This window comes from Bos mutus, chromosome 1, assembly GCF_027580195.1.
Source record: "Bos mutus isolate GX-2022 chromosome 1, NWIPB_WYAK_1.1, whole genome shotgun sequence".
Lineage (NCBI taxonomy): Eukaryota > Metazoa > Chordata > Mammalia > Artiodactyla > Bovidae > Bos > Bos mutus.
In genome coordinates, this window is record NC_091617.1 from 66832318 (window position 1) to 66860069 (window position 27752).

General features: G+C 49.1%; 1 protein-coding gene across 1 annotated transcript in view; it reads right to left on the bottom strand.

Annotated features, from left to right (window-relative positions):
- The window catches only part of ADCY5 (adenylate cyclase 5), a 158874-nt gene that overhangs the window by 63375 nt on the left and 67747 nt on the right, over positions 1 to 27752 (bottom strand). The window contains exons 2-3 of the mRNA XM_070370234.1: positions 4045 to 4194; positions 246 to 367 (exon numbers count right to left, since the gene is read on the bottom strand). Coding sequence (XP_070226335.1) covers positions 246 to 367; positions 4045 to 4194 — 272 coding nt within the window. The remainder of the gene's footprint in view (positions 1 to 245; positions 368 to 4044; positions 4195 to 27752) is intronic.

Below are 27752 nucleotides of genomic sequence, written 5' to 3' on the forward strand. Positions count from 1 at the left end.
TCCAACAGCTGCTTGTGGTGTTTTCTCCTTTCTCCTCCTTCCTACAGCCTCACCTCCTCCCCACAGTACTAATTCACTTACCAGACCGAGAGGGGCAGGGCTGGGGTGCCCCAGACAACACACATTCCAAAGCCACCAGACCCCCTGGTTGGGCTGTGCCCTCCTGAAGTGAAGGAAAGGGACATGCCATCTCCTATGGGATTCAGTCTTCCCACCCTGCCCTCGCCCCCCAGCCTCGCCCCTACCTCACGTTGTCATGTTTCTGGATGTAAATCTTATGGAACATCATATCCTCCTGTTTGGCGTTGATGTCGGCTTTCATCTCCATGGCAACGTGACGGGGAAGGACAGACAGCAGGAGCCGCTCCTGGAGGGGAAGCAGATGCTTTCATCATAGCCTCTCCCCAGCTTGGCAGTCCCTTCCCCTCCCCAGGCTTCACTCCTCTACACCTGTGTCCCCACCGCAGGGCCCTGGAAAACCTCTCAGGCTCTCCTCAAACTCAGGGGGCTGACACTTGCATGCTGGGGACAGAGACATGCCTCAGGGCCACCTGGCCCCCATCTCCCTGGGACACCTCCTGGTTCTTCGGTTACATGGGGAAAAGCACTCCGGGTGAGCCTGTAATACCAAGCACCTTGGGTCAGAGACCTTGGGCAAATGACTGAACTCTGAGCCTCCAGTTGCTTATATAAATGGGGATGGGGTTGTTGGAGCTTTAGATGAGATTCATTCAGTCATCAAATATTCACTGCAAACTGACCGTGTTCCAGGCATCATGCTGGGTGCCAGAAGTGATAACTGGGGCCAGGTTCCGCCTTCACAAGTTCCCGGTCTCCTGCGTTACAGATACTATGGGGCATGGAGCAGGGGCACCTGCCTGAGGCTAGGGAGAAGTGGGGTGGTCACAGAGGACTTCATGGGGACTAGAGAATGACGTGCTCCATTTTCACAGGATGGTGGCCCAGGAGGACGGGAAAAATCCCTGACATGAGAAACTGAGAAATTAAGATCAGCTGAGGGGGAGGTTGGAGGGAAGTAGGGAGAGGGGCCAGGGCCACCCTGTGAAGTGGGGGAGGGTCACGTCAGCCCTTGATGGAGTCTGGATGTGGCCTCCTCTCTGAGTTCTCCTCTGGGGCCTGCCTGCTCCAGAGGTTCAGCAGCCCCCAGAGTATGCAGCCTCTGCCCGCACCCTCTGCAGCCCCTCCCCATGCCAGGCGCTCTGCCAGGCTTACTCACGGATCCTCTCATCTGGGGCCTTTGCTCCTGGCGGCCCGCAGCTCCTCCATCTTCCCTCCCATCCCCCAGCAGTGGAAGCTGGACCACTCCCTCCCCAGGCCCTAAGACTTCTGCTCCTGCACCTGTCTAGTTCCCCTCCCTCCTTCCTGCCCCACCTCTGTCCTCTTCCTGCTCACTCCTGCCATCGGGGAGCAAGGCTTCCACCAGTACCTCCCCTGGTCACCTCCCAAGCCACTCCCTGGTCCAGGTCCCCAAGTCTTCAGCCAGCACCTGACATCATGCCCACAGCATGCTCACCCTCCCAGTGGCTCTTCTCAAGTTCCCTGCCTTTGCCCATGGCACTCCCATCTTCCAGGTCACCAAGGTCAAGGCCTTGCTCCTCACCTAGAATCACCATCCTCACACATGCTGCTACCCTTCCTTGGGCTCACCCCCTTCCCAGAAGGAGGGTCCTGGCTCCAGCTGCCAGCATCCCTTGCCATGCTGAGCCTTCCTGTAGAGTCCCCCATCACTCTGCATTTCAGCCTGTTACTGGGGCCTCCTGAAGGTGGCAATATGTCTTGTTGGGCTTAGAGCAGACAGTCTTATGCTCAGGAAGCTCTGATAAACTAGTGAGGAATGGTGCTCTCTGTGGACAGGCCTAACCTCTGGTCAGGACCTCCATCAGTGGACACGGCCATTACAGGCCATCTCATATTTACTGAACTCTCCATAAACAGCTACTGGTGATAAAAATACAAATGAAGGACAATTCTGTGGAAATATAGGACGACTGGGAGAAAGTGTGCAACAAATTGTTTAGATTCATGAGAGACCTTCCTACATTTCAGCTAGTTCCGGGGCTGAGGACCAGGAGGAGTGGGCAGGGGATGGGTGGGGAACGTGCTGGATTCCCTCATCAGGTGGCACTGAGGAGCATCCTCGGATCTAGGAGCACCCCCTTCTGCAGAGGGCAGAGGAGGCTGGACTCCGGGCCATGGCTGGGTGAGGAGTGCCTGTCCCCTGGAAGCAGGCCTCCCCTCCCTGGCCTGAAACATGGTTTGGAGAACATATCCCCCCCCACCTCCCCCAAGATCCCTGTGGATTTGCTGGAATGTCTAGCCTGGCCAGGGCCAGCACAAGTAAACTGTGATGAACTGTAAATGCTATAAATGCTAATTTTACTGCAAAAGGGTGAGGTCCAGGCGTGGGGGAGGGGGGCGGTGTGGGAGGCACTCCCTAAACCAGAAGGGGCGGGAAGTTATCCTGATCTCAGGTAAGTGATACTGGGGCCTGAGACGGGCGTGAGAGAGGGGGCTTTTGAGGCAGATAGGGGCTTGGGGGTGAGTAGGGTGCAGAAGTGAGGTAACCGTGTCAAGAAGAGACAGTGGGAAGACTCAGGGACACCTCTGGGCATGGGTTTCATTCAAGAGCTGGACCAGGAGCTTAGATGGGACCAAGAGAACGCGTGGGAAGGCCAGGCCTCAGATGGGACAGCCTGAGCTGGGGACCTGGCCAGGCACAGCGGCCCCGCACAGGGCTGGAAGGGAAGCAGGGGCAGGCTATGGGGGTGGGCGGCCTGGAGAGGCACTGTGGAACTCTGCCCCCTGGCTCAGCTGTCTGTGTCACCAGCCAGGTCACTGTAACTCCCTAGACTGAACCCAGACAGAGGCAGAGGGGTGCCTCACACTGTGATGAGCTCCGCACTCGTGGGGACTGAGCTCATGCAGGGTTCACGGAGCACCCACTGTGCCAGGCAGGAGGGCGCACGTGACTACCGCTCTGCTGTCCACGCCTCCGGCTCCCTGTCCTCACGATCAAAGGCAGACCTTCCATGTTTACACCTGCCACCCGCCTGACATGGCGCGCAGCTCAGAACAGAGCTCCGCCAGCGTTTGGGCAGGCTGCGGGGAGACGCTAACCTAAGAACAGAGCGAGGCCCCTCCGGCTCGGAGTAGTGACCTTCCCTCTGAGAGCCAGGATGAGTCTGAGCCCAGTGGGAGCCCCAGCACCTGGCCGGCCGGCCTGCTTCCCACCCCCAGCTGCCCCCGGGTCTCCCTCCAGGCCTGCTGTCTGGGAGCAGTGTGCCTGGTACAGACTCAGAGCTTCTATCCAGTTCACACGCATGAGAAGACACAAGGGTGACCTGGCCAGACCCGAACCCCGAACAGGACGCCCCAGGATGCCAGGCAGGGAACCCTGACAAGTCCTCAATCTCCACCCCACCCTCAGCCAGAGGAGCATGCGGGGGCAGGTCTCTCTGCCTGGGGCTCACGGAGAGAAGTCCCCGAGTGTGTGGCCTGAATGAGTGACCTGCCTCCTGGCCCTGGAGTCCTGAGGGTGAGGTTTAGGGTGAGACATGGCCGTCTTCCTTTCTCGAACTAACCAGACCCCAGAACTCGGCACATGGGAAGTGCCTCGTGAGGGCATCATGGGGCTGACAGCTTGGGCTTCTCTCCTTCCCCCTCCCCCTCCCCGGGAGCACCTTCATCCCAGGAGGGAATGCTGATGCTCTCATCATCCAGTTCATCAGCCCTGGGGTCAGGAGGGAGGGCCGCTTCCTGCCTCCCAGGGCCTGGGTGCTCAGTTTGAGTGCGAACCACAGGGAGGCTGAGCAGGCACTCTCAGCCCAAAGCTTGAGCCCAGAGCTCATTCTCCAAAGCTTCTTGAGAGCATTCCCACAGAGCCAAGAATGCTGGGCACCCTCCAGAGGAAACATCCCCCACGGCCTGGGCCCCCACCCAGGAGGGGCTGGACAGCTGCCCTGAGCATCGCTGGCGGGCAGGCAGCAGCTGGGCAGCTGCGCGGGGCAGGAGGGCCTCACCCACCTGCTGCTGGTTCTCCCGCTGTGAGTGGAGCCGTGCCTGGATGCACTCCCGGGTCTCCTGGAAGGCCTGCCTCTGCGAGACCTCAGCCGGGTAGTGGGTGCACACACCCACAATGTTGGTGCAGGAGAAAATGAGGACGTTGGAGACGAGCTGCAGAGGAAGAGATGAGGACAAGAGCTGAGTCCTGGAGCAGGCACTGGAGCCCCAACCACGACCCTCCCACTCCCAGGGCTCGGAGCCCCCAGGTCCCACTGTAGCAAACACACACCTAGTTGCCAGCAAACAGATGCCAAGGGCTCCCACCCACAGCCAACTACTGGGAGCAGCCAAGTGCAATCAGTCAGGCTTCCTGATGTCCTCAGAGCCCAGAGCTTGGCTGGCCTGCGACAGAATATGGCCCTAACGATGCTGAGTCACAGAATGATTATCCTGGCTATGTCCATAGTACCAAAGGCGACAAGGTTAGGTGTCCTGGGGATGCTGTGTCAGAGCTGTGGGTGTTGGGGTGGCAAGGCCACTGCAAGGAAGTTTCCTTGAGAGGGATAGGACTTCATCGTTTGAAAGAGTGACAGGGTCCACACAGGACAAAGGAGTGCTCTCTCACGGAGAAGCCTTAGCCGGCTATTCCCCAGGGATCAGCTCCAAGAAGCAAATAGCTGCTGATGCACAGCACTGTGTGAAGTCCTCTGGGGATGGAGGGGAGGATGAGGTCCCCAGCCAGCAGGGATCAGTGTCCACACAGGTCTCATCTCCTTCTCTACACCAGCACCAGGGCCTCCCGATGACCCTCCCCCCAACACACCAGTTGGTGGACACCCTCCTTCACCCCCACTCCACATGGATGCCCATCTCTGTGCTGACAGAGATGTGTGCAGAGAGACACCACTGTCATCAGGTCACAGGGACAAAGCTGAAGTTCTTTTGAAAGCAATACTCACTGAAAAAATGAGGGAAAACACAACACAACCCACAAAAGCTAGTTGACAGAGCACATTCCAGATCTGGTCCCTTGGACAGCAAGGAGATCCAACCAGTCAATCCTAAAGGAAATTGACCCATAATATTCACTGGAAGGACTGATGCTTAAGCTGAAGCTCCAATACTCTGGCCACCTGATGCGAAGAGCCAACTCACTGGAAAAGACCCTGATGCTGGGAAAGATTGAGGGCAGGAGGAAACGGGGACGACAGAGGATGAGATGGTTGGATGGCATCACCGACTCAAAGGACTTGAGTCTGAGCAAACTCCAGGAGATCCTGAAGAACAGGGAATCCTGGCTTGCTGCAGTCCATGGGGTTGCAAAGAGTCTGACACAACTGAGCGACTGAACAACAAAAGGTGCCGTTTGGCCAAAACTGCTCTTGGCAGGTACAGCTCCTGGGCAGTCTGGGTGCAGGGATTCTGGTCCTGCCCCTGACTCAGGCCATATCAGACAGAAGTCACACAGGCTCAGCTTTCTAGGCCTCAGCCACTCCCTCCAAACACATAGTTCTTAGTCCCAACTGCTGCAGCAGAGCCCAGGCTGGACCTGTGCCTTCTGCTGTGGTTCCACCCCCATCCCCACCGGGAGCCCTGAATTGGTCTCCAGTCCACTTATCCATTTGGATCCCAAAGAGCCTCCCCTTGAGACTTCAGATGCCAGGCAGTGATCGGCAGCAGCTCCCACATGCTTCTTCCAGGGTCTTCTTTTTCTCTGGATGTAGATGTCCTGTCCTTGGCGCTGCTCTGCCTTCTACCTGAAGGCTTTCCCCACCCCACCCACTCTCCGAGGTGGCCCTGACTTCCACCCAGGCTCTCAGGCCCACAGCCATGTGGGCTCCATGCTGGAGGCAGTGCCATCTTTCCCTGGAGACGACCCATACCGTGTCCATCCCCAGTCGATGCACAAAGAGATTTTTCCTCTCCCATCTCTGTCTTGCTTCCTCCTCAACTGCACGATAGACTCTAATGTTCTGGCTGAAAGACACTGTGGGCTCCCCTCAAGCACTTCCTGGCACCCCCAGATGCCTCCCTGAGGAGCCTTCAGGGAGGGGGCAACTCGGCTGATGGTCAAAACTCCCGACCCCCAGCCCCATTCACCCCAGAATCCTACCACTGTCATTGTATATAAACACATCCCAGAGAAAAATCCCACCTGTTTGTTACAAGCAAAGAAGACTTCTGATACATGGAAGCTTACAGTCCAGTTGAGGAGATAAGTGGTCACAACCGACAGAGAACCAGCAGCAGGAAGCAGGAACTGAATCATGCGAAGCAAACAGGAGTAGAGGAGAGCACAGGGCAAGTGGAGATCTCTGGGAAGCCTGGGCTTGGGGAGAGGGGCATGCTTGGTGAGGCTGGCAGACATGAGACAGAGTATCCCTGGAGAGAGCAACTAGACTAGCCAAAGTAATTCTGAAGAAGATGAACCAAGGTGGAAGAAATACTACTCAAGTTCAAGACTTCCTATAAAGCTACCGTAATTAAACTGGTGCAGCACTGTTTTAACAAAAGAAATATAGGTCAGTGCAACAGAATTGAGTCCAGAAATAAACCCTTATGTTTATGACTTGCTGAGTTTTGACTAGGATACCAAGACAATTCAATGGGAAAAGAATGGTCTTTTCAGCAAACTTGCTATCCATATGAGGTAGGAGACTTTACCTCGTACCATATACAAAATTAACTCAAAATGGATCAAAGACCTAAATATGAAAGCTATAGCTATAAATTCTGAGAAAAAAACATAGGAATACCTCTCAATGACCTAGGATTAGGCAGTGATTTCCTAGACATTACATCAAAAGCACAAATGATAAAAGAAGAAAAGACAAATTGCACTTCATCAAAATTAAGAAGCCTTGTGCTTCAAAAGGAACCATTAGGAAAGTGAAAAGACAGCCCATAGAATGGGAAAAAATGCCTGCAGATCATCTATCACGCCTAAATAAAGGTGTTACATATTTTTGACAAATATACAAAGGCAACTAAATGGAGGAGGATCATCTTTTGCAGCAAATGGTGCTAGAACAATGGAATAGCCATATGATTAACTCAAATCTCACAAAATATTACAAACATTTATTCAGAATGGTTCATAGGCCTAAATGTAAAACCTAAAACTATTAAACTTCCAGAAGAAAACACCTTGGGTTAGGCAAAAATTTCTTATATACCACAGCAAAACATGATTCATAAAAGAAAAGATAAATTGATAAATTAGACATCATCAAAATTAAGAACATTTGCCTTCAAAAGACACTGTTAAGAAAATGAAAAGACAAGCTATAGAATGGAAAAAGTTATTTGTAGATCACATATCTGATTAAAAGACTTGAATCCAAAATTCACAAAGAGCTGTCAAATCAAAAATAAAAAAATCCTCAAACCACTTTTTAAAAGAGCAAAATATTTAAGTGGACAATTTACCAAGACGATATAAGGATGGCAAACAGAGAAAGATGGAAATAATTAGCCATTAAGGAAATGCAAATTTCTTACAAAAAACGAGATACTACTAAACACTATTAAAATGGTTAGAATAAAATTAAATTTAAAAAATGAAAATAGGGACGTCCCTGGTGGTCCAGTGGTTAAAAATTTGTCTTGCAATGCAGGAGACGTGGGTTTGATCCCTGGTCGGGAACTAAGATCTCAAAAGCCTCAGAGCAACTAAGCCCACATGCCATAACTGCTGAGCCCACGTGCCCAAACTAGAGAGTCTGCACATCTCAATGAAAGATCCCTCATGATGCAACAAAGATCCCGTGTCCCACAGCTAAGACCAAAAGTAGCCAAATAAATAGTGCGCTTTGTGGCTCAGTCGTGTCTGACTCTTTGCAACCCCATGGACTGTAGCCTGCCAGGCTCCTCTGTCCATGGGATTCTCCAGGCAAGAATACTGGAGTGGACTGCCATGCCCTCCTCCAGGGGATCTTCTCAACTCAGGATCAAACTCAGGTCTCCCGCATTGCAGGCGGATTCTTTACCGTCTGAGCCACCAGGGAAGCACATGACTCTGACACCTTCCTGTTAAAATGTGGCATAAGACTGTCTCAGTTTGGAGAATAGACACAGAATTGGAAGTATTTCTGAGTTCCAAGTCCTAGATATGAGTCCTGTATGATTAAAATCTCAATCCCTTGGTCTGCCATTTTGATGTAACAGAATTAGAAGTAGTTGGAGGAATGACAACTGGAATTTTAATTGACAAAATAAATTTCATTTCCTTACAGAAGCACAGGCCTGAAACTGTGCTCTGGACTAGGCACTTCAGGGAGACTTGTGGTCAGGTAGCCGGTTGCCTAGTTTTATAAAAAGTAAGGTTGCAGTTGCTAGCTGTCAGCAGACATTGTTTTGAGAATGTTTTGTGGCATCCAAGCCTAACACAACTCAGAAAACTCAAGTGTTTAGCAATACAAGGTCTAGTCTGAAATTACACCCATAGTATCACCTAGTTATTTCCTTGGATGTCTGAGCCATAGCTACTCTATTTTGACTTTTAATTGTAAAATTATCCTTAATAGCCAAAGCAGATGTCACCATTAATTATGTCAGTGTTTCTCTGAGCTTTCCCGGTGGCTCAGATTGTAAAATCGTCTGCTTGCAATGCTGGAGACCCGGGTTCAATCCCTGGGTTGGGAAGCAGCAACCCACACCAGTACTCTTGCCTGGAAAATTCCATGGATGGAGGAACCTCGTAGGCTACAGTTGATGGAGTCACAAAGAGTTAGACACAACGGAGAGACTTCACTTTCACTTTCCAGTGTTTCTCTAGGTATAGAAGATGCAAGAATTGGGACTCATAAAATCTTCTCCTAAAAAGATCTAACTATATGAAGCCCTGTTTTGCCCATTTTTCCCAGAGCACAGACTGCACAGAAATAAGTAATAAATAAAAATAAATATTTTTTAAAAAATGAAAAGAAGAAAGAACTGCCAACACTGGTACTGGTAAGAGTGTGTAGCAGCTAGAACTCTCATACCTTGCTAGTACGGATGAAAAATGGTACAGCCATTTTGGAAACAGTCTGGCATATCTCATACATACACTTGACCAGCAAGCTCACTCCTAGTATCTGCCCAAATCACATGCAAAGTTACGTTCAAATGGAACAATCTCATGATAACACATAACATAGATGAGTCTTAAGTTAATTATGCTGAGTGAAAGAAGCCACACTCAAAAGGCTACATACATAAATGACTCCATTTATATGGCATTCTGGAAAAGGCAAAACTTCAGGGACTGAAAACAGATCAGCGGTTGCCAGGGGTTGGGGAGAGTTTGACTAAAAGGGGCGGCAAGAAGAGATCTTTCGGGGTGATGGGACTGTTACATACCACGATTGTGTTGGTGGTTACTTATCCATATACCTTTGTCAAATCCAAAGAATTACACACCAGAGAGGGCTTCTCAGGTGGCACAGTGGTAATCTGCCTAACAGTGCAGGAGACACGAGAGACACATGTTGTACCCTGGGTCTGGAAGATCCCCTGAGTAAGAAATGGGGAACCACTCCAGTATTCTTGCCTAGGAAATCCCATGGACAGAGAAGCCTGGCAGGCTACAGCCTACTGGGTCGCAAAGAGTCAGACACTACTGAGTGTGTGTGTGTGTGTGTGTGTGTGTGTGTACGCCAGAGAAGCCAAATTCTACTGTATATAAATTGTTGTTATTGTTTAGTTGCTAAACTGTGTCTGACTCTTTTGAGACACCATGGACTGTAGCCCGCCTGGCTACTGTGTCCATGGGATTTTCCAGGCATGAATACTAGAGTGGGTTGCCATTTCTTTCTCCAGGGAATCTTTCCAGCCCAGGGATTGAACCCACGTCTCCTGCATTAGCAGCTGGATTCTTTACCACTGAGCCACCAGGGGAAAAAAAGAACAAGAGTAAAGGTCCAGGAGGGACTAGCAGAGAGAATATGAGGAGCCGGCTGGACAGGGAAAGGGCAGCTTTTCCTCTCTCTCTGAGGCCAGAAAGAGGAACCAGAGTCTATTTTGAGACATGACCCTCGAAGTAATTATCAGCTGGCCTCTGCGTATCTCCGCACTAATCCTCCTGGCCTCTCCTGCTGTAATCTGACTCTTCCTGCAGCCAGAAGGCCAATAGCAACAGAGGGTGTAAATCCAGGTAAAACGATGTGTTGTAACCCAATAGGGTCCAAATGGCTCAGCTAAGCTTAGCCTGCCTCAGTGTTCCTCTCTCCCATTCACTAAACAGACAATGGGGTGAGCCAGAAGAGAGTGCTAGGTGTGAGAGAGGTCTTCAGAAAGGCCTGTTGGAAAGGGTGATTTTGGCAAACTGGACCTGAGAGTGAAAACGCTTAAGAGATTAATATATCAAACACACATACACCCACCAAAAAGGCAAGAATCTGTGCGGCAGGTCTTAATAGATGCTAAGATCCCTGTGCACATGCAAAGGTTATGAATGAAGAGAAAGCTTCAGTAAAAGCTGATGGAATTCTGCAAACAGTCTTCCAGAAAGGAGTTTGTAGCTTAAAAATGATCTCACACCTTAGGCTGCTGCTGCTGCTGCTGCGTCACTTCCGTCATGGGACTCTGTGCGACCCCGTAGATGGCAGCCCACCAGACTCCTCCATCCCTGGGATTCTCCAGGCAAGAACACTGGAGTGGGTTGCCATTTCCTTCTCCAATGCATGAAAGTGAAAAGTGAAAGTGAAGTCACTCAGTTGTGTCCGATTGTTCGTGACCCCATAGACGGCAGCCTACCAGGCTCCTCCACCCATGGGATTTTCCAGGCAAGAGTACTGGAGTGGGGTGCCATTGCCTTCTCCGACAGGAGGGTCCAAACAAATGCTAACCAGTTTTCTTCTCTACTAACAATGATGATCAAATATTGAGCCCCTTCATACATGCTTATGCAAAATACTTAACTAGTAAATAGTAACAGGTATCAGTCACAACAACAGGTAAACAAGGCCTAATTAAGGGTTTGTTGCTTTTCCCTGTGCACACTTCACAGGACATGTCCAACCACATGAAAGAGGCGTGTGTGTGTGTGTGTGTGTGTGTGTAAAGGGATACCTACATCATAGCAGGTGGAGTAACAGGGACACCTGAGAATACAACAAACCTCAGGCCTTACACTGGCCTCAGCATCTGCTTTTAAAACCAGCCCTGCAGATGGTTTGGGTCTGGGAGGTCCCAGGACCACACCAGGAAAAACCCCAGGAGAGGGGAATGTTTGGAATTCTGGTCTCCAAGGGGAAGCCCAGAGGAGGTGCCTGTGCATATTTACAACTCCACTGGCATTCCTAACTCCCCAGCACTTCAGAAACCCGATCTCTCCTGTCTGCAGGCTGCAGGTTTGATTTGGCCACAGTGAAGTTACTGCTTAGTGTGTTCAGCGCCTCTGTGGCGAAGCCTGAAAGGGCTCCCAGCAGCTTGCCTTGGGCACTGCCATGCCTGCTGCCCCTTTGCTCTTGAGTATTCAGAGGACCCCATGGGCCCATTGCCATAGGCATGCTATTTGCCAGTCCTGAGAAAGGTGAGAGGCAAAGAGGAATGAGGAATGAACTGGTTTGGAACAGAAGAAAATAAGCTAGGAGGACCTCCTCATAATCTACTATTCTGCATGGGTTCTGTTCTGGACAGGTCAGCTGGTAGTTCACAGGGTGTACCTGGTGGGGGTGGTACGAGATAAAGAACCAGAATTCCCCAGGCAGCCAGATTAGGTGACTGAGGTGAGGGGCCAAGATGTCCAGTTATATTTGAATTTCAGATAAACAACAGGTGTTTTTTAAAGTATAAGTATGTCGTGTGCAATAGTGGGAACACGTGTGTTAGTCGCTCAGTCGTGTCCGACTCTTTGCAACCCCACAGACTATAGCTTGCCAGGTCCCTCTGTCCATGGGATTCTCCAGGCAATAATACTGGAGTGGCTTGCCATTCCCTTCTCCAAGGGAACTTCCCACCCCAGGGATAGAACCCTGGTCTCCTGCATTGCTGGCAGATTCTTTACCATTTGAGTTACAGGGAAGTCTCTAGTGGGAACATACTTATACTAAAAAATTATTTATCTGAAATTCAAGTTTATTCCAACCTGCCCTCCCCCAGCTCTAACACCCTCCAGAATTGGCCAAGCCCTAGCACACTAAGGGTGGCCCAGCTCCCTCTCCACTCCACTCCCTCTTCCATATCCTCTCCCACTCTCAGAGGCTCCCGCACAGACAGACAGTGCTTCCTCTTCACATAAGGGTCTGAAATCACCTCACTTCAGTGCAAGCCAAAGCTGGGATCTGATTGTTCAAATCCACCCACCTGGACACAAGGGGCAAGAGCATCTCAGAGTCCCTAGGGACTGAGGACCAGCTCCACAGCACTCTGCAAATGTGACTGGGACTCCACATTTAAAAGGCAGAATCCTTTCTGTTCTAGTCCTTTTTCTGTTTACAAACACACAAAACTAGCAACCAAATAACTCCCCAATAAAAGGAGCTGACAAGCCTGATAAGGGTTCCTTCTGTCTGGCCCAGATTTCATTTCTCCTGAATGGTGCTGGTGGGAAGCTTGGGGGACCTCAGTGGAAACCCGTTATTATATAAAATAAATCAAAGAAGGATAATCTTAAAATATATATACTCAGAAGGCATATCAGCAGGGCTCCTTGTATACTGTACCAAGCATTACTAGAGGCTAAATGACTTAAAAAAATAATATATATTTTAACTTTTTTCATCATAGTGATGTGTCTTTAAAAATTTTCCTTTACAAAAAAATAAAGATTGTTGTATGCTTTTTTTTTTTTTTTTTTGGCCATCAAAGCCACATTATCTCTGCCTGGGGGCTTTTGTGATGAGGTCCTCTTTCATGGGGGTGGCTGGTCCATCTCAGTGGCTCTGGACAAACAAAACCAGGCTCTCTGCTCTCTTCATTCCTATTAGGGGTTCTGCCCAGGTGGCACCTCTTTCTCCTCTCCATTCCAGCTAGGATATAGCTGCCTGGAGCTTGTCAATCTTACCCAGACTGGAATCCTCTCTGCAACTATCCTGTGTCAGAGATCATCATATCCCCTTACATCAAGACACTTTCCTGATCAAATCCCACCAATAATATAAAGCCCAAACTCTTGTGTTGATATTAAGATTCTACAAGTCTCATCATGGGCCACATTCCCCCTTCTTCTTACTACTTCTATCATATGGGCTACTTACTGCCTCTGGAAATTACCAATCTACAGTATGATTCTAAAAGTATACTGTTTACTTAATACACTTTTATTATTACTAAAAACAAATTAATAATTAGCATCCGCTTAATCCATATTTAGAAAAGACAAAGTAGACTAAAATAGGACATGTATCTGAGAATGATTAGGTGCAGCAATTTACAACCTTCAAAACACCTTCACAGGTCATATTTCATTGCATCCTCACTGCATTCTTCTAAGAGAAGCGAGTTGGGCGGCATCACCTCCTCCTGCTAGTGCAGGAACTAATGCAGGAGCCTCGGCCACACAGCAAGACAGCAGCAGAGCTCAATCAGATTCTCAGAGTTCAGAGCTTGTCCTGTTCTACTGTACTAAGCGGTTATTTATCCCAACTTAATTTAGGTCCACTTTTGTTTGATTCTATTTAATAAAGGAACACTCAACTTTCTTCCACCCTCTTCCTAGGTGCCTTAGGCCTTCTTTATAGATCCTGGTCACATAACACGCTGCTGATTAGGGACCTACTCACAGCCGCTGCCTCTAACCCAGCTCTATCCAAGGAACTCGCCACTGTGAGTGAGAACGGCCCATCGCCTGTCTTATAAGGCCAATTCTTACCCCAATAGAGGTTTCTTGAATTCTTTTTTCATTGATAGAGATCATACACCACACGACAGCAGTCTCCAACCTTTTTGGTGCCAGGGACCGGTTTTGTGGAAGACAATTTTTCCACAAACCGGAGGCTGAGGGAATGGTTTCAGGATGATTTAATAAGCACGTTACATTTATTGTGCACTTTATTTCTCTTCTTATTACATCAGCTCCACCTCAGATCATCAGACACTGGATCCCAGAGGTTGGGGATGCTCTGGCCATAGAATTCATCCTTTTAGAGTATACCATTCAGTAGCTTTTAATGTATTCTCAAGGTTGTGCAGCCTTCACCACTAATTCCAGAACGTTATTAACATCCTTAAAGAAATCCCACACCCATTAATCATTGCCTGTTCCCCACCTCTACCTCCACCCCGCCCCCAACTCCTGTCAACCACTAATTTATTTTCTGTCTTGATGGACTTGCCTGTTCTAGATATTCATATAAATGGTATCATGCAATAGCCTTCTGTGTCTAGCTGTTTTCACGTAGCGTAATACTTTCAAGATTCTTCTCTGTTTAGCATGTATCAGTACTTCATTCCTTTCTATGGCCAAGTAATAGTCCACAGTACAGGTATGCCACTTTTTGTTTATTCTTTCATCAGTTATAGGCAATTGAGTAGTGTCTCCTTTTTGATTGTTATGAATAATGCTGCTATGAACATCCATGTTTCTATATATGTTTTCAGTTCTCTTGGGCATATACCTAGGACTGGAATTGCTACATGTTATGGGCTGTTATGTCCACGTCCCCTTCTCCTAAATGCATATGTTAAAACGCGAACACCTAATGTGATGGTTTCAGGAGGTGGGGTTTTGGGAAAGTGGTTAGATCATGAGGGTGGCACACTCATGAGTCAGATTAGCACCCTTATAAAAGTGACCTCATAGAGTTTGCTAATCTCCTTCCACCACGTGAGGACACAGTGAGAAAATGACCATCTATGACCCAGGAAGTGGGCTCTCACCAGACCCTGGTGACTTGAATCTGGATTTCCCAGGCTCCAGAATGCGAGAAATAAATGTTGTTTAAGCCACTCAGGCTATGGTATTGCTATTTTGTTATAGCAGCCTGGATGGACTAAGACACTGGGTCACACGGAAACTCTACGTTACATATTTTGAGGAGCTGCCCAGCTGTTTTCCAAAGGGGTTGCACCTTTGATATTTCTACCAGCAATGGCTGATGATGCTCCACGCCCTCCCCAGCACTTGCTGTGTCTATCTTTTTTATTATAGCCATCCTAGTGGGGGTGAGGTGGTATCATATTGTGATTTTGATTCCCTTAAAATTCAGAACAAATAATGACAATAATGAGTGAGGTAGTTTATTCTGTAACTTGAGCAGCTGTGCTCTTAGAGAGAGATGGCCACACTGTATACTTATTTTTGTCACCTTTGGTTATTGATTCCTAGGAAACCCCAGACCTTGTGCACATAGCCAGAGAAAAAAAGCAGCTTTCATGTAACAGTACTTGCTTGAACAGGACATCCCCTTAATTCATTAAAAAATTACTGACTGAGGACCCAGTGCAGGGCACAGGGCACTGGGGAACCTGAACTCGGGTCACCCAGCCCCTGGCCTCCAGGACGCCACGTCTGGCGGTAGAGGCAAGCACGTGCACAGAAGCAGCAGGGAGGACACAAACTTTGCAGGCTTTGCAGTCACTAACCCAAGTTAGTTCCACAAACACTCAACAACTCTGCAGAGGAGACACTACTCTTACTATTGATATATGAACTGGCTTATAAATTAATGAAATAAGTAAAATTTGGGTTAATCCCTGGATTGGGAAAATTTAACAGAAAAAAATGGATAATGTAGATGAAGCTTTTCCAAGATGTAAAATTACAAATGACATAAACACATGATATGATATGAGATACGTGAACCTCATCAATAGGCAACAAAATACAAGTGAAAACAATATTAGCCCATTTAACCAGCAAAGCATTTTTTTGTGGTAATAATGTTGGCAAGAATGCAATAGAACAGGCATCCTCCTATACCTAAGTGGGGATGTGAAGACACAGTCCTTCTGGAAAGCATTTTGGTCATGTGTATGAAGAGCTTTAAAAATGTTCACACTCTGTGACCCAGATTCGGTCTCCTCTTGGGAATCTGTGCTGCAGAGACTCAGTAGCTTGGGCAGGGTTTTACAGCCAAGAATAATTAGAAAATTTAAAAATGGGGAACGGTTAAATGTTGAACAACTGGAGGATAGTTAAATAAATTATGGTGCTTTGATACCCTGGAATATGTCAAGGCCTTTCAAATGTTTCATTTGAACAAGATTCAACATCAAGGGGAGGTTTTCAAAATATAATGTCACATGGGATAAAAAGAGAATACAGAATTGCAAATTCAGCGTGATCTCAGTCTCAAACTATATGTATGTTAACAGTGGTAGGATGTCTCTAGGTAGTGGGATTACAGGTATTTTTTACTTTTCTCTTTAGATCATTGAATAGTTTCCTACTTTTTGACCGTGTGTGTGCATCTTAAAAGAGAAAAGTGATATGTTTATTTTAAAAAGAGGAAAAACATATATGCTTTTACTCTGAGCATGGCAGGCTGAAGGAACTTCTTTTCTAAATAGAAAAGATGAGAATTCAGATGCCTACACAACCAGCCAGAATAAGTCAAATGGGAAAAGAAAAAGAAGTCATGTCTGGGCAGTTGGGACTAGGAAGGCTAGTCCTGGAGATGGAGCTTGGGGTGTGGGCAGGATCTGGGCAACCAGCATGATAGCAGAGGTGCATCCAGGTGGCAGAAACAACCTGAGTTAAGGGGTGGAGAGGAAGGTGCAAGGCTATCTGGGGAATGAGAAGAAGTCCCCCCTGACTGGGACAGAGCCCTCAAGGGGAACTGAGACACAGTGGGGTTCACAGCTTTATCACAAAGGACATCCATGTCAGGGTAAGGGGCTGGCACATAATCCAGGAAGCATTGAAACCTCTTGGTAGCTTCATTTCCCAAAATAAAAAGTGTATTAATATTTCAATTTACAAAGTGTGCATTCATTAGAGAAAATTTCAAAATCATAGGGAAAAAACTCAATTTGCCACCCCCAAAGACAACCAATGGTGTCTGCTTCCTCACTTCCTTCCTCTCTAATCTACTCACAGTTTTTTGTTTTTGCTTTTGTGAAGCTGAGATCTTACTGTTTCTATAATTTGGTGTTCTGCTTTTTTTCACTCAGCATTATAGCATAAGCATGTTCCCCTGTTCTTACGATCTCTAATGCTGTGGGCTTTCAACAGGGAAATGTGATCAGAGCTGCAGTTGGGGAAGAATAATCGGACAGCTGGGAAAGAAGTAGTCAAGGGGAAGGTTCAAGAGGTGGAGAGACCAATAAAGAGGTGGGGATAGGAATTCTGTGGTGGTCCAGTGGTTATGACTCCGTGCTTCCACTGCAGGAGGTGTGGGTTCAATCCCTGGTCAAGAAACTAAGATCTCCACAAGCCTCGCAGTGTGTGTGTGTGAGAGAGGTGGGGAATGCCACAGATGAGAAGGACCAGGGTCTCAGAGGGGTTGGGGACCTGCAAAGGGAAGGGGGAGCAGTGTGTTGGGAGGTCCCAAGCAAGCATGGACCAGGAATGGCTCTCCAGGGGGACGGAAGTTTGCATAGTGAGTGGAGTGAGTGAGGTGGTGTCACCAAAGCTAACTGGAAGGGAGTCATTAAACCGGAAGAGTTTGTGGAAGAGGTGGATGAGGTTCTATGAGTCCAAGGTAGTCAGGGCCCCATGCCTGACCTCTGAGGGAGACAGGATGGAATAGGGGTCCTGGCTGCAAAGGGTTTTCCCTGGTGGCTCAGATAGTAAAAAATCTGTCTGCAATGTAGGAGACCCACTTCAATCCCTGGGAAGATCCCCTGGAGAAGTGAATGGCAACCCACTCCAGTATTCTTGCCTGGAGAATCCCATGGACAGATGAGCCTGGTGGGCTATGGTCACAGGGTTGCAAAGAGTTAGACATGACAGCAACTTTCACTTCACTTCAAGCCATAGGGGCTGTGAAGGTAACTCTTTCTTAGGATGCTTAGGAGAGAGCAGAGAGTGAAGGGAAAAGAGAGAGAATTTGATTCACCCAAAGGCAGAGGGAGGGGAGGATGACAGAGACAAAGGAGGACAGGAATCTATTGAGCTGCAGGACAGCACTGTTCACACTGGCAGCCCCCAGCTGCATGCAGCTGTGAGCACTGGAAATGTGACTCATCTGAACGGAGGTGTGCTGTGAATGTAAAATTTCCCTGGTGGCTCAGATGGTAAAGAATCCGCCTGCAATGTGCGAGACCTGGGTTCAATCCCTGGGTTGGGAAGATCCCTTGGGGAAGGGAACTGCTGCCCACTCCAGTTATTCTGGCCTGGAGAATTCCATGGACTTCCTGGAGAAGTCCATGGGGCCGCAAAGAATCAGACATGACTGAGCGATACACACCAGTTTGAAATCATTTTTTATTTTAATTACCTGTTGAAATGATATTCTGGAGATACTGGGTGAAGTAAGAATACATTATTAAAATTAATTTCACCCATTTAAACATAAACTTTTTTGGTGACTGGAAAAATTAAAATTACACATGTGCCTCTCATTATATTTCTGTTGGACAGCACAGCTATAGAATAAAGGGAAGCAAAGCAATAGGGGCTGGGGGCACAGCAGATGTGGGAGAGACCACAGGCTGATCTGCACACTATCCAACTGCTGCCTGGAACTCGACACTTGAACTGACCTAGAGCCCCACCTTTGGGTCACAGAGGGACTGGCCTCCCTCCCTGCCCTTTAGGGTGTCATTTTCCAAAGATTCAGATTTGTTCATCTACCAGGCTACAGCAGACTTCAGATGGTGCACCCCATGACAACCACTCCCTCTGGCTTTTGGGAGTGTGACATGCATAGGAGAAAAGGAGAGGGTGTCTAGGGGCTGAGACTCAACCATAAGACCCCAAGGGACTGGAAGCTTTCACAAAGGGTCTCAGGTACAAACTGAGGTATTACACCAAGAGGTAAGGGGGGAGGAATAAATTAGGGTATTGGGATTGACATAAACACATTCTATGTATAAAATAAACACATTCTATGTATAAAATAGATAACTAATAAGAACCTACTGTGTAGCACAGGGAACTCTACTCAGTACTCTGTAATGGTCTATTGGCTAAGACATAGTGTAGTATGGGGGCTTCCCAGGTGGCGCAGAGGTAAAGAATCCACCTGCCACTGCAGGAGACACAAGAGCCCTGGGTTCAGTCCCTGGGTTGGGAAGATCCAAAGATGAGGAAACGGCAACCTGCTCCAGTATTCTTGTCTGAAAAATTCCATGGACAGAGGATCCTGGTGGGCTACAGTCCAGAGGGTCACAAAGAGTCAGACACAACTGAGTGACTGAGCACACACATGGGGGAAAAAAAAGCTTTAAAAGAGTGAATATATGTTTAACACACATATAGGTGATTCACTTTACTGTGTATACTGAAACTAACACAACACTGGAAATCAACAATATACCAATAAAAAATCTTAAAAAAAAAAAAAGGTTCTATTAAGATAGGATGTCAATGCTTGTATCATGTCATGAAACTTGGGAGCTTTGGGAAAGTACATGAATTTAAAACCATGGGGAGGGGACTTCCCTGAGGGTCCAGTGACTAAGATTCTGCACACCCAATGCAGGGGGCCTGCATTTGATCCCTGGTCTGGAAAATCCCACGGACGGAGGAGCCTGGTGGGCTGCAGTCCATGGGGTCGCTAAGAGTCGGACACGACTGAGCGACTTCACTTTCACTTTTCACTTTCATGCACCGGAGAAGGAAATGGCAACCCACTCCATGTTCTTGCCTGGAGAATCCCAGGGACGGGGGAGCCTGGTGGGCTGCCGTCTATGGGGTCGCACAGAGTCGGATACGACTGAAGCGACTTAGCAGCAGCAGCAGCAGGAAATTAGATCCCACACGCTGCAACTAAAGAACCCACAGGCTACAACAAAGATGAAAGACCCCATGTGCTGCGGCTAAGACCCAGCACAGTCAAACAGATAATAAAAGTAAATAAGTAAAACCATGGGGAGACAGAGCCTAAGAGCAATGAGTGAAAGCCAAGAGGTAGCATGGTGTAAGAACGGACTAGGGATTTCAGCGGCTAAGTTTTCCTCCTGGATTTGCCAAAAAAAAAAAAAGCACTATGGCTCTAAGCAAGTCACGTTTCCTCTATGGACCTCAGCTTCCTTGTCTATAAAGCTGGAATGGCAATGAGTGATGGCCACGGTCTCTGCCATCATGGACAGTCCATGGAGTGGCTGTGGCCTGTGGTGCTCTGGCAGCATAACCATCCTGAGCACTGTGAATGGAGATGCCATGTGCGGGATTTTCTGGGAAATCTGATTTCAGATGTCCTGTCCCACGTTCTCCTGAAACGCAATAAAATGCCCAACACTTCAGCATGAAAGCCACAGCTTTAACACAGCTGGTCACACCTGGAAGTCATACACAACTCTCCTGTCTGACCCAGGCTGAATCTGTGGAGGATCCCAGAGGAGGCCAGAGTCCTTCAGAATCTAGGCCAGGCAAGGACCCCTCCCACACACACCCCAAGCTGTGGGAAATCACATGTGCAAAGCAGCGTGGAGACACAGATATGTTCCCACACAAAGCAAGGACGTGAGTTGGGGCAGAGGGGTCGGGTGTGATGGACAGACTGGCTTGGTGGGCATGCCTTGGCAAGGCTTTCTATAGAAGTTGGGTGGGGCTTTGCCACCCATAAACTGTTTCTCATGCAGCTCTCTGACCTCTGCGGTAAGAGAGAGTTTGCTCTGTGGCCTGGCAAGAAGTTTTGTGGGCTAGAAGTTTATTTATAATCTGAGTGCAAATGAAGTTTCTCTCCTCTAAAAATCTCATCTTGGAGAATAATTATCCAGCCCCACCTCCCCAAGTTCCTCCACCCTCCGCGTTGTCCTCCCTCTTCCAAGAAAGTCAGACAAGCTTTCATTGTTCTAGGTGAGCAGTGGTGACAGCTGAGGATGACGTCGGGCTGTGGAGGTGGAGGGAAGGGGCTGACAAAATGCTCGAATCGGATCCAGGGGAGGGAAAGAGCACCCCCTCCCCCAATACTGAGATCGGCTTTCTACCCCACACAGGTAAAGTGAGGCTTTCCCCCATACCTTCCCCACCCACCGCCAGTCCTCACCTCCAGTCCTCACATCCAGGGCCCCATTTTAGGTCTGCTGGATTTGGAAGGAAGAAAGAAACGCCAAAGAGAAACTGGAATTGCCAACAAGCCGTTTACCTAACCTGTTTCAGTGCAGAACAGGTATGGGGCTGTGCCATGGGCACCCTGTGAACAACCCAGGATGGACGGTCACCCTGTGGCTGTTCAGAACAAGGCAGGCTTGCCCAGCTCAGCCAGGTCCCTCAGCAGGGATTTCAGGCAGCTCTAGGGGTTACCCCAGAGGTTGCCTGGAGAGACAGGCAAGGAGATACCACAGAAGGAGAGCTTTGCTGGGAGTCAGGGGACCCGGGTGCAGGCCTTGTGACTTTGGGCAAGTCATAGAACTTCTGCAGATAACTATAAAATGCCTGCTGATTTTACTGATGCAAATATGTTGCAGGTGTAAAGCAATACAAGTTGGTCTAGTGATGCCCTGAGTAGCCAGGAGGGGGAAGGACTAGATGACAGCCCTCCAAGTGCTGGCCATGCCTCCTTCTGCACACAAGTACATCCTCATCCTCCAGGGCAGAGGCTGACACATAGAAGGCACCAGTAAATGCTTGTTAAATGAATAAATGGGTGAAAAGCACACTGAAGGCTGTGGGGCATTTTCAAGGCCTTGACTATCCCAGCTCATGTCAAAAGACAGTTCAGACTCCCAGTCTTTGCCTCTGACACTGAGCAACAAGCACAAGACCCCTATCCACGGGAAGGCAAAGGCCTGAGTTAGAATTAAATAAAACACCAATGAGACCAAGAAAGATAGACAAATGCGGCACTAACTGCCGTGGCTGCTAAGGGCTTAGAGATGGTTTCTACCAGACGAGCCAAGTCTACATGTCCCTGTGAGCGGGTGCACAGCTCTGTCAGGCTGGGACCCGGGAGGCTTGGGTGTGTTCTTGGTGGGTCCCTGCCTGGCTGGCCGGCCTTGAGCAGATCACTGGGGAATCCCTGGAGGCTGAACCTGGGAGGAGAAATGAGATAATGTGGAAATGAGGCTTGATGAAAAGCCAGGACCTGGATTGCTGCAGGGCCAGCCCTTTTCCTCATGGGCTGGGCCACCTTGGCAAGTCTGCTGGGTCCCCTGAGGTTTCTTCTTACATAAAACAAAAGAACATGACCCCACGTCTCTCAGCTGCTTTGTAAGGGCCCTGACATCCTGGGACTCAGGGGCCTTCTTTGTGACAGGACAGCCTCCCAGAGAGAAAACCAAGAGTTGGCCCAACTCTATCCTGACTCCCAGCTGTCCCGCTAAGAAGGGCTGGCACCAAGACCCCAATTCTTGGGACAAAAGAGTTAAGACTCCTTCCCCATGAGACGTGATCTGAGTGCCGAAGGGTGAGCCATTAAACTCAACCATTACTGATGCAAGCCTATAAAAAGCACCCCCCCCCAGTGGGAAGAGGGCAGCAAGTATCCACCTGCAGACTGACCACCACCCCCCAACCCCTAGAAACATACCTTCAGCTCAAGAGCCATCTAGTAGACTATAGATGATCACACTACAACCTCCCACCATGTCCCTTTAGAGTAGATCATTAATTTTTTAATTAAAAAATAATTTTACATTTGCAGCAACATGGAAGGGCCTAGAGATGGCCATACTGAGTGAAGCCAGCCAGGGAAAGACAAATATCATATGATATCATTCAAATTAATATGTGGCATCTAAAAAAAATGGTGCAAATGACCTTATTTACAAAACAGAAATAGAGTTACAGATGTAGGAAACAAGCTTATGGTTACGTGGGGGGAAAAGAGGGGTGGGAGGGATGACTTGGGAGACTGGGACTGACACATATACACTGCTGCTGCTGCTAAGTCGCTTCAGTCGTGTCCAACTCTGTGTGACCCCATAGACGGCAGCACACCAGGCTCTGCTGTCCCTGGGATTCTCCAGGCAAGAACACTGGAGTGGGTTGCCATTTCCTTCTCCAATGCATAAAAGTGAAAAGTGAAAGTGAAGTCGCTCAGACGTGTCCGACTCTTAGCGACCCCATGGACTGCAGCCTTCCAGGCTCCTCCGTCCATGGGATTTTCCAGGCAAGAGTAGTGGAGTGGGGTGCCAAACGAGCACCTGCTGTATGCCACAGGGAGTGCTTCTCAATACTCTGTAATGACCTATGCGGGAAAAGAATCTAAAAAAGAGTAGGTATATGTGTAAATATAACTGATTCACTTTGCTATACTGCAGAAACTGGTGCAGCCTTATAAATCAACTATACTCCAATAAAAATTGTATTTTAAAATAGTTTTAAAGATCATGACAGAGCCTGTTAGTTGTCCACCCAAATTCATTCTCCCCCTGTACCAAAACACTACACGGTAGTTGGATACATGGCTGCCCAGCTAGAGCATTTCCCAGCCAACCTTGCAGCCAGGTGTGGTCATGTGACTATGCTCAGGTCAAAGGGATGTGAACAGAAGTGATGTGTGCAACTTCATGCCATTTCCCTCTCCATTATCAGATAAGCCCCTTGTCCTACTTGGACTAGCACTTTGTTTCACTATCTTCTGGGCTGAACATGGATGGCTCCCCAACCCAGCTTTGACATACAGATGGGGATAATGGTCTTGTGGGTAGTGGAACAACCTCATGGGAAGGACCAGAGTGGGTCACTTTGGGACAACTACCTGAGAGAGAGAAAGACACGCTCATCTTCTCAAAGTGACTGCATCCTGGCGTCTCTTTGTTACATGAACATACCTGCAAACTGCAGATGTTTCTAGACTGGAACATCCACTGGCAGCCTGATCCCTTCCTTCCCCCTCCTCTCTCATCACTTCCTCCAGCGCAGAAGGGAGAAACCACAACATGCAGAGCACGGAAGATGAGGGAAGGCAGGATGGGGTTGGAGGTGTGAAATGGGAAGCCCACTTCAAAAATAGTGGAAGCTTCCGAAGCAGTGGTCCTGACAAGTGCTGGGCCCGAGCCCAGAAAGCAGACCAGAGACAAAGCAGACAGACTGGCTGGATCCTCAAGGGCGGAAGGAAGTAGAGTGGCTGCACTCCGCAAGCCGGGAGATGGAGGCCCAGAGCAAAGAAGGAGCGGGCTCTGCGTTATCTCAAGGGATGAAGCAAGCATAGTGTGGGGGAGAACATGGGACCTGGTGTCAGAAGACCTGGGTTCAGGTCCCAGCTCAGGTTCTTATGAGATGAGCAGTGTGGACTGAGTCATGTCACCTTAGTCAGCGTCAGATTCTTCTCCTCTAGGAGAAGGGAGAAACTACTTACTTCTCAAGGACTATTGATAGACTAAATAGGCCAATAATAGTAAAATGTCTGAAAAGCAATTATTATTTTTACAGTGAAAGCAAGAAACGTGAGAATCCCAACTAATCTATGGCCAGTCCCTGGGTGGGGAGTGGAGAAGGGAGGCTAGAACAAGGATCAGCGTTTGTCAGGCACGTTGAACCACCAAGAACGGGGCTTGGAGTGTTTCCCAGAGCATCTCCCAGGGAAAGTGACACATGACCAGCTCCCTGAGGCTTTGAGTCTGGAGCCTCGGGACCCTGTGCACAGGCTGCCTGGCTTCTCTCAACCAGGCCTGGAGGATCGGCCAAGGACCTGGGGGCAGAGGCCTCCAAAGATGGGGACCCACCCCCGCTGGACAAGGGGGCTCCCCTCCTCTGTCCAGTGGCCTCTGCAGGCTCTGCCCTGATGATGATAGGCCTTGACAGGGAGTGAAAGCAAAGACCAAAGCTTCTCTTCTCAGGGGGCTCTTGGCAAACTGCCAGGCCTGGACCAGCACAGGCATTGGAGTCTCAGCTTCCAGGCTGATGTCCCCTCAGCATTTCCACACAGCAAAGCACAGGAAAGTGGAAGAAGCCTGAGGGCCTTGTCTCAGGAGCAGCTGGGCCTTGGGCTGCTCCTCAGCCAGATATGGGGAAGAATGAGGGGTTTCAGGCAGGGCAGCAAGGTCTCCGAAGTCTGTAGTGAGGCTAGAAAGAGGGCCTGGGACACCTGGCCCAGCGGTTCTCTTCTCATCTTTGAGCCCTTTCCCTTCCTTCTCTTCTAATTTTATTTTATTAATTTTTTCATTAAAGTACAGTTGATTTACAATGTTGTACCAATCTCCAGTGTACAGCAAAATGACTCAGTTATACACATAGACGTTCTTTTTCCTCTTTTATAATCCAAGTTCTTTTCTTTCTTCAAAAAATGATTTGAGTTGGTAGAGAAAAGTGAACTCAAGCTCAGCCCTTGTCCAGTCCTGCAGGGGACCCTGATACCCCAGCATCACCAGCAGACTAGCTCCTCCCACAGACCCTTCGTCTTTCTGTCCCAGGGCTCATCTGGGAGCCTTGAAAAGTGAGCTGCCACATCAACACAACGCCTCTTCCCTTGCCTCGGTTCACCCCCAATGCTCCCTGCTAGAACACCAAGTCCTCTGAGTCCCCGCTGCTTACACCCACTTCAGCCCCAGCTCTGTCTTGGCTGGTCTTCCTTACCTCTCCCCAGACACCCAGCAGTGGCACTCTGCTCTGTCCCCAGAACACAGGAAGACAGGACATTTCCCGGGACTGCCCTGGGATCTGAAGAAGTGTCACTATGCCCTGTAAGATAGGATACCAAGCCCCGAATGGCACTCCCATCCTGAGTGTGGCTGGATTCGAGGGGCCAGAAGAGTCCTTTCTCCTCTCCATTGGAGGGAAGCAGAGTTCTTCCCGAGACTCAGAGGTGCATGGAGAGAGACTGAGTCCTCAGAAAGAATTCTGGAGTGGAACCCGAGCCAGCAACGCCAGATGCTCTCCATTCCCTGGCCACATGCATGTGCCTGGAGTGACAGAGCGTGAGAACGAGAGAGGAGAGGAACACAGCAGCCTGTCTCCCCACCACCAACCCCCCAAAGTCCTGCCCCACGCCAGCAGTGAGGCAGGAAAGCCTGACCAGGCTTGTGGCTGGCAACAGAGCCGCCTGACAGTCCTCTGTGGTTCAAGGTCTGCACAAAGGAGCTGCCATGGAAAGGAAGCCGGGGGTGTGCCCTATGTGATGCAAAGGGCCACTCCCCTAATAAATCAGCTCAGCAAGCCTGGATGTTTGTCAACTCCACTTTCTCAAAGAGGGCCACAGCTGCAGCAGAAAGCAGAGTCTAGCAAAGCCATCTTGAACCCCAGCAGCCTGAAGCCTGACAAGCAGAGGAGAGGGCAGAGGTGCTCAGAAAGGTGGACACTGCACCATTCGGCCACCTGTTCTCTCCAGGTCAGTCCAGGGCCTCATCCACTGTGGGAATGAATCATCCACAGCAGTCCACTACCCAGGGTCAGCCCAGCCGCTCTCGGGGCACAGGGATTACATCGTTCGGAGCCTCAGCACCCCACAGCATGCTTAGCACACTACAGGTCCTCGAGAAATGCTGGGTGAGTAGGAGAATGGGCAAACACATTAAGGAATGACTGGCTCGCCCTCACCATGGCCATTTCCAGGCAGCGATACGTACACAAGGAATACAGATTGATCTGACCTCAGCATGAGCCCAAAATAATTAAGAGAGGAAGTCTGCTACAAATCATCCAATGCATTCCAAACTATCAAATGCATTTAGAAATCCTCTGCTGTTTGGTATTATCCATGCCTCTGGCTTCCTTGCTTAATGGAGCTAACTGGATGAACACCCAGAGGCACAGAGAACTCTCTTGGAGCCAACCAGTCTCAGATGGGGCTGCTCCAGGAGCCAGAATGGGACTGGGAGAATGAGGGCTGAGGGGGACAAGTCCTCCCCACCCCACCCCATGGTCTCACAGCAGTGACCCCCCTCCGCTGATCCTGATGGGCCCTGGGGGTGGGTACTGGGGCAGCAGTTCTGGTGAGCACCTCAAGTGCTAGCACAAGCCACATAAGCTAAATTGCCCTGTCAAAACAGACCACTACAGGCACTTGCAGGGCTGGTCCTGGCTCTTATCACTGCCACTTGCTGAGCTGTGGAATTTGGCCAAGAAGTCAAGATTCCCCCCTCCTCCACAGGTAACAGAGGCTCAGGCTTGAGGGTGCACAGGACCTGAGCCGGAATCCAATCCCACTGCATCTGCATGGTCACTTAGGAAGCTTAGAATATAGCTCTTGACCTTTGGGCTCCTATCAAATCAGGATAGGACTTCCCTATAATTGATGGAGAAGTTTCTACTGATCATTAGGATCAACTCCCAGGTCTCCATATTAGGAGAGGCAGATCAGTAAGTGGCTGGCCCCATGAGACAGGCTGGGGACATTCAAGAGGAGGCCCCCATCTTCACGGCAACCACAGGAATAAATGATGGAGAGCAAGATGGCTGTGTTCAGACTACAAACACCTCTGTGGGTCACAGAGGCCAAGACGGGCTCTAGGAAGTGGTGAGGTTTGTGTGGGGAGGTGCAATTTTCAGACAGAAGTGACAGTCCTGGAAAAATCCTGGCATGGCTGAGGCAGTGAAGGGACTACCTAGCAGGATCAGAGAGTGACAGTTATAACACTGCAGCCAGCTGTGGCTCAGATGAGAACATCCACCAGGATGGGAAGCTTGTCCTGGGCTCACAAGCCTTAAGGAGCCACTGCTGGTTGGTGAAATGATCTTTAACAGCAACTACTGTCTGTTGAATGACTACACCGTGCAGATACACCCTCCTTTCATTCTCTGGACAATCCAATGAGTCGGGTACAATTAGAATTCCCATTTTACGACCAGGAAACTTGTGAGGCATGGCAAGGTT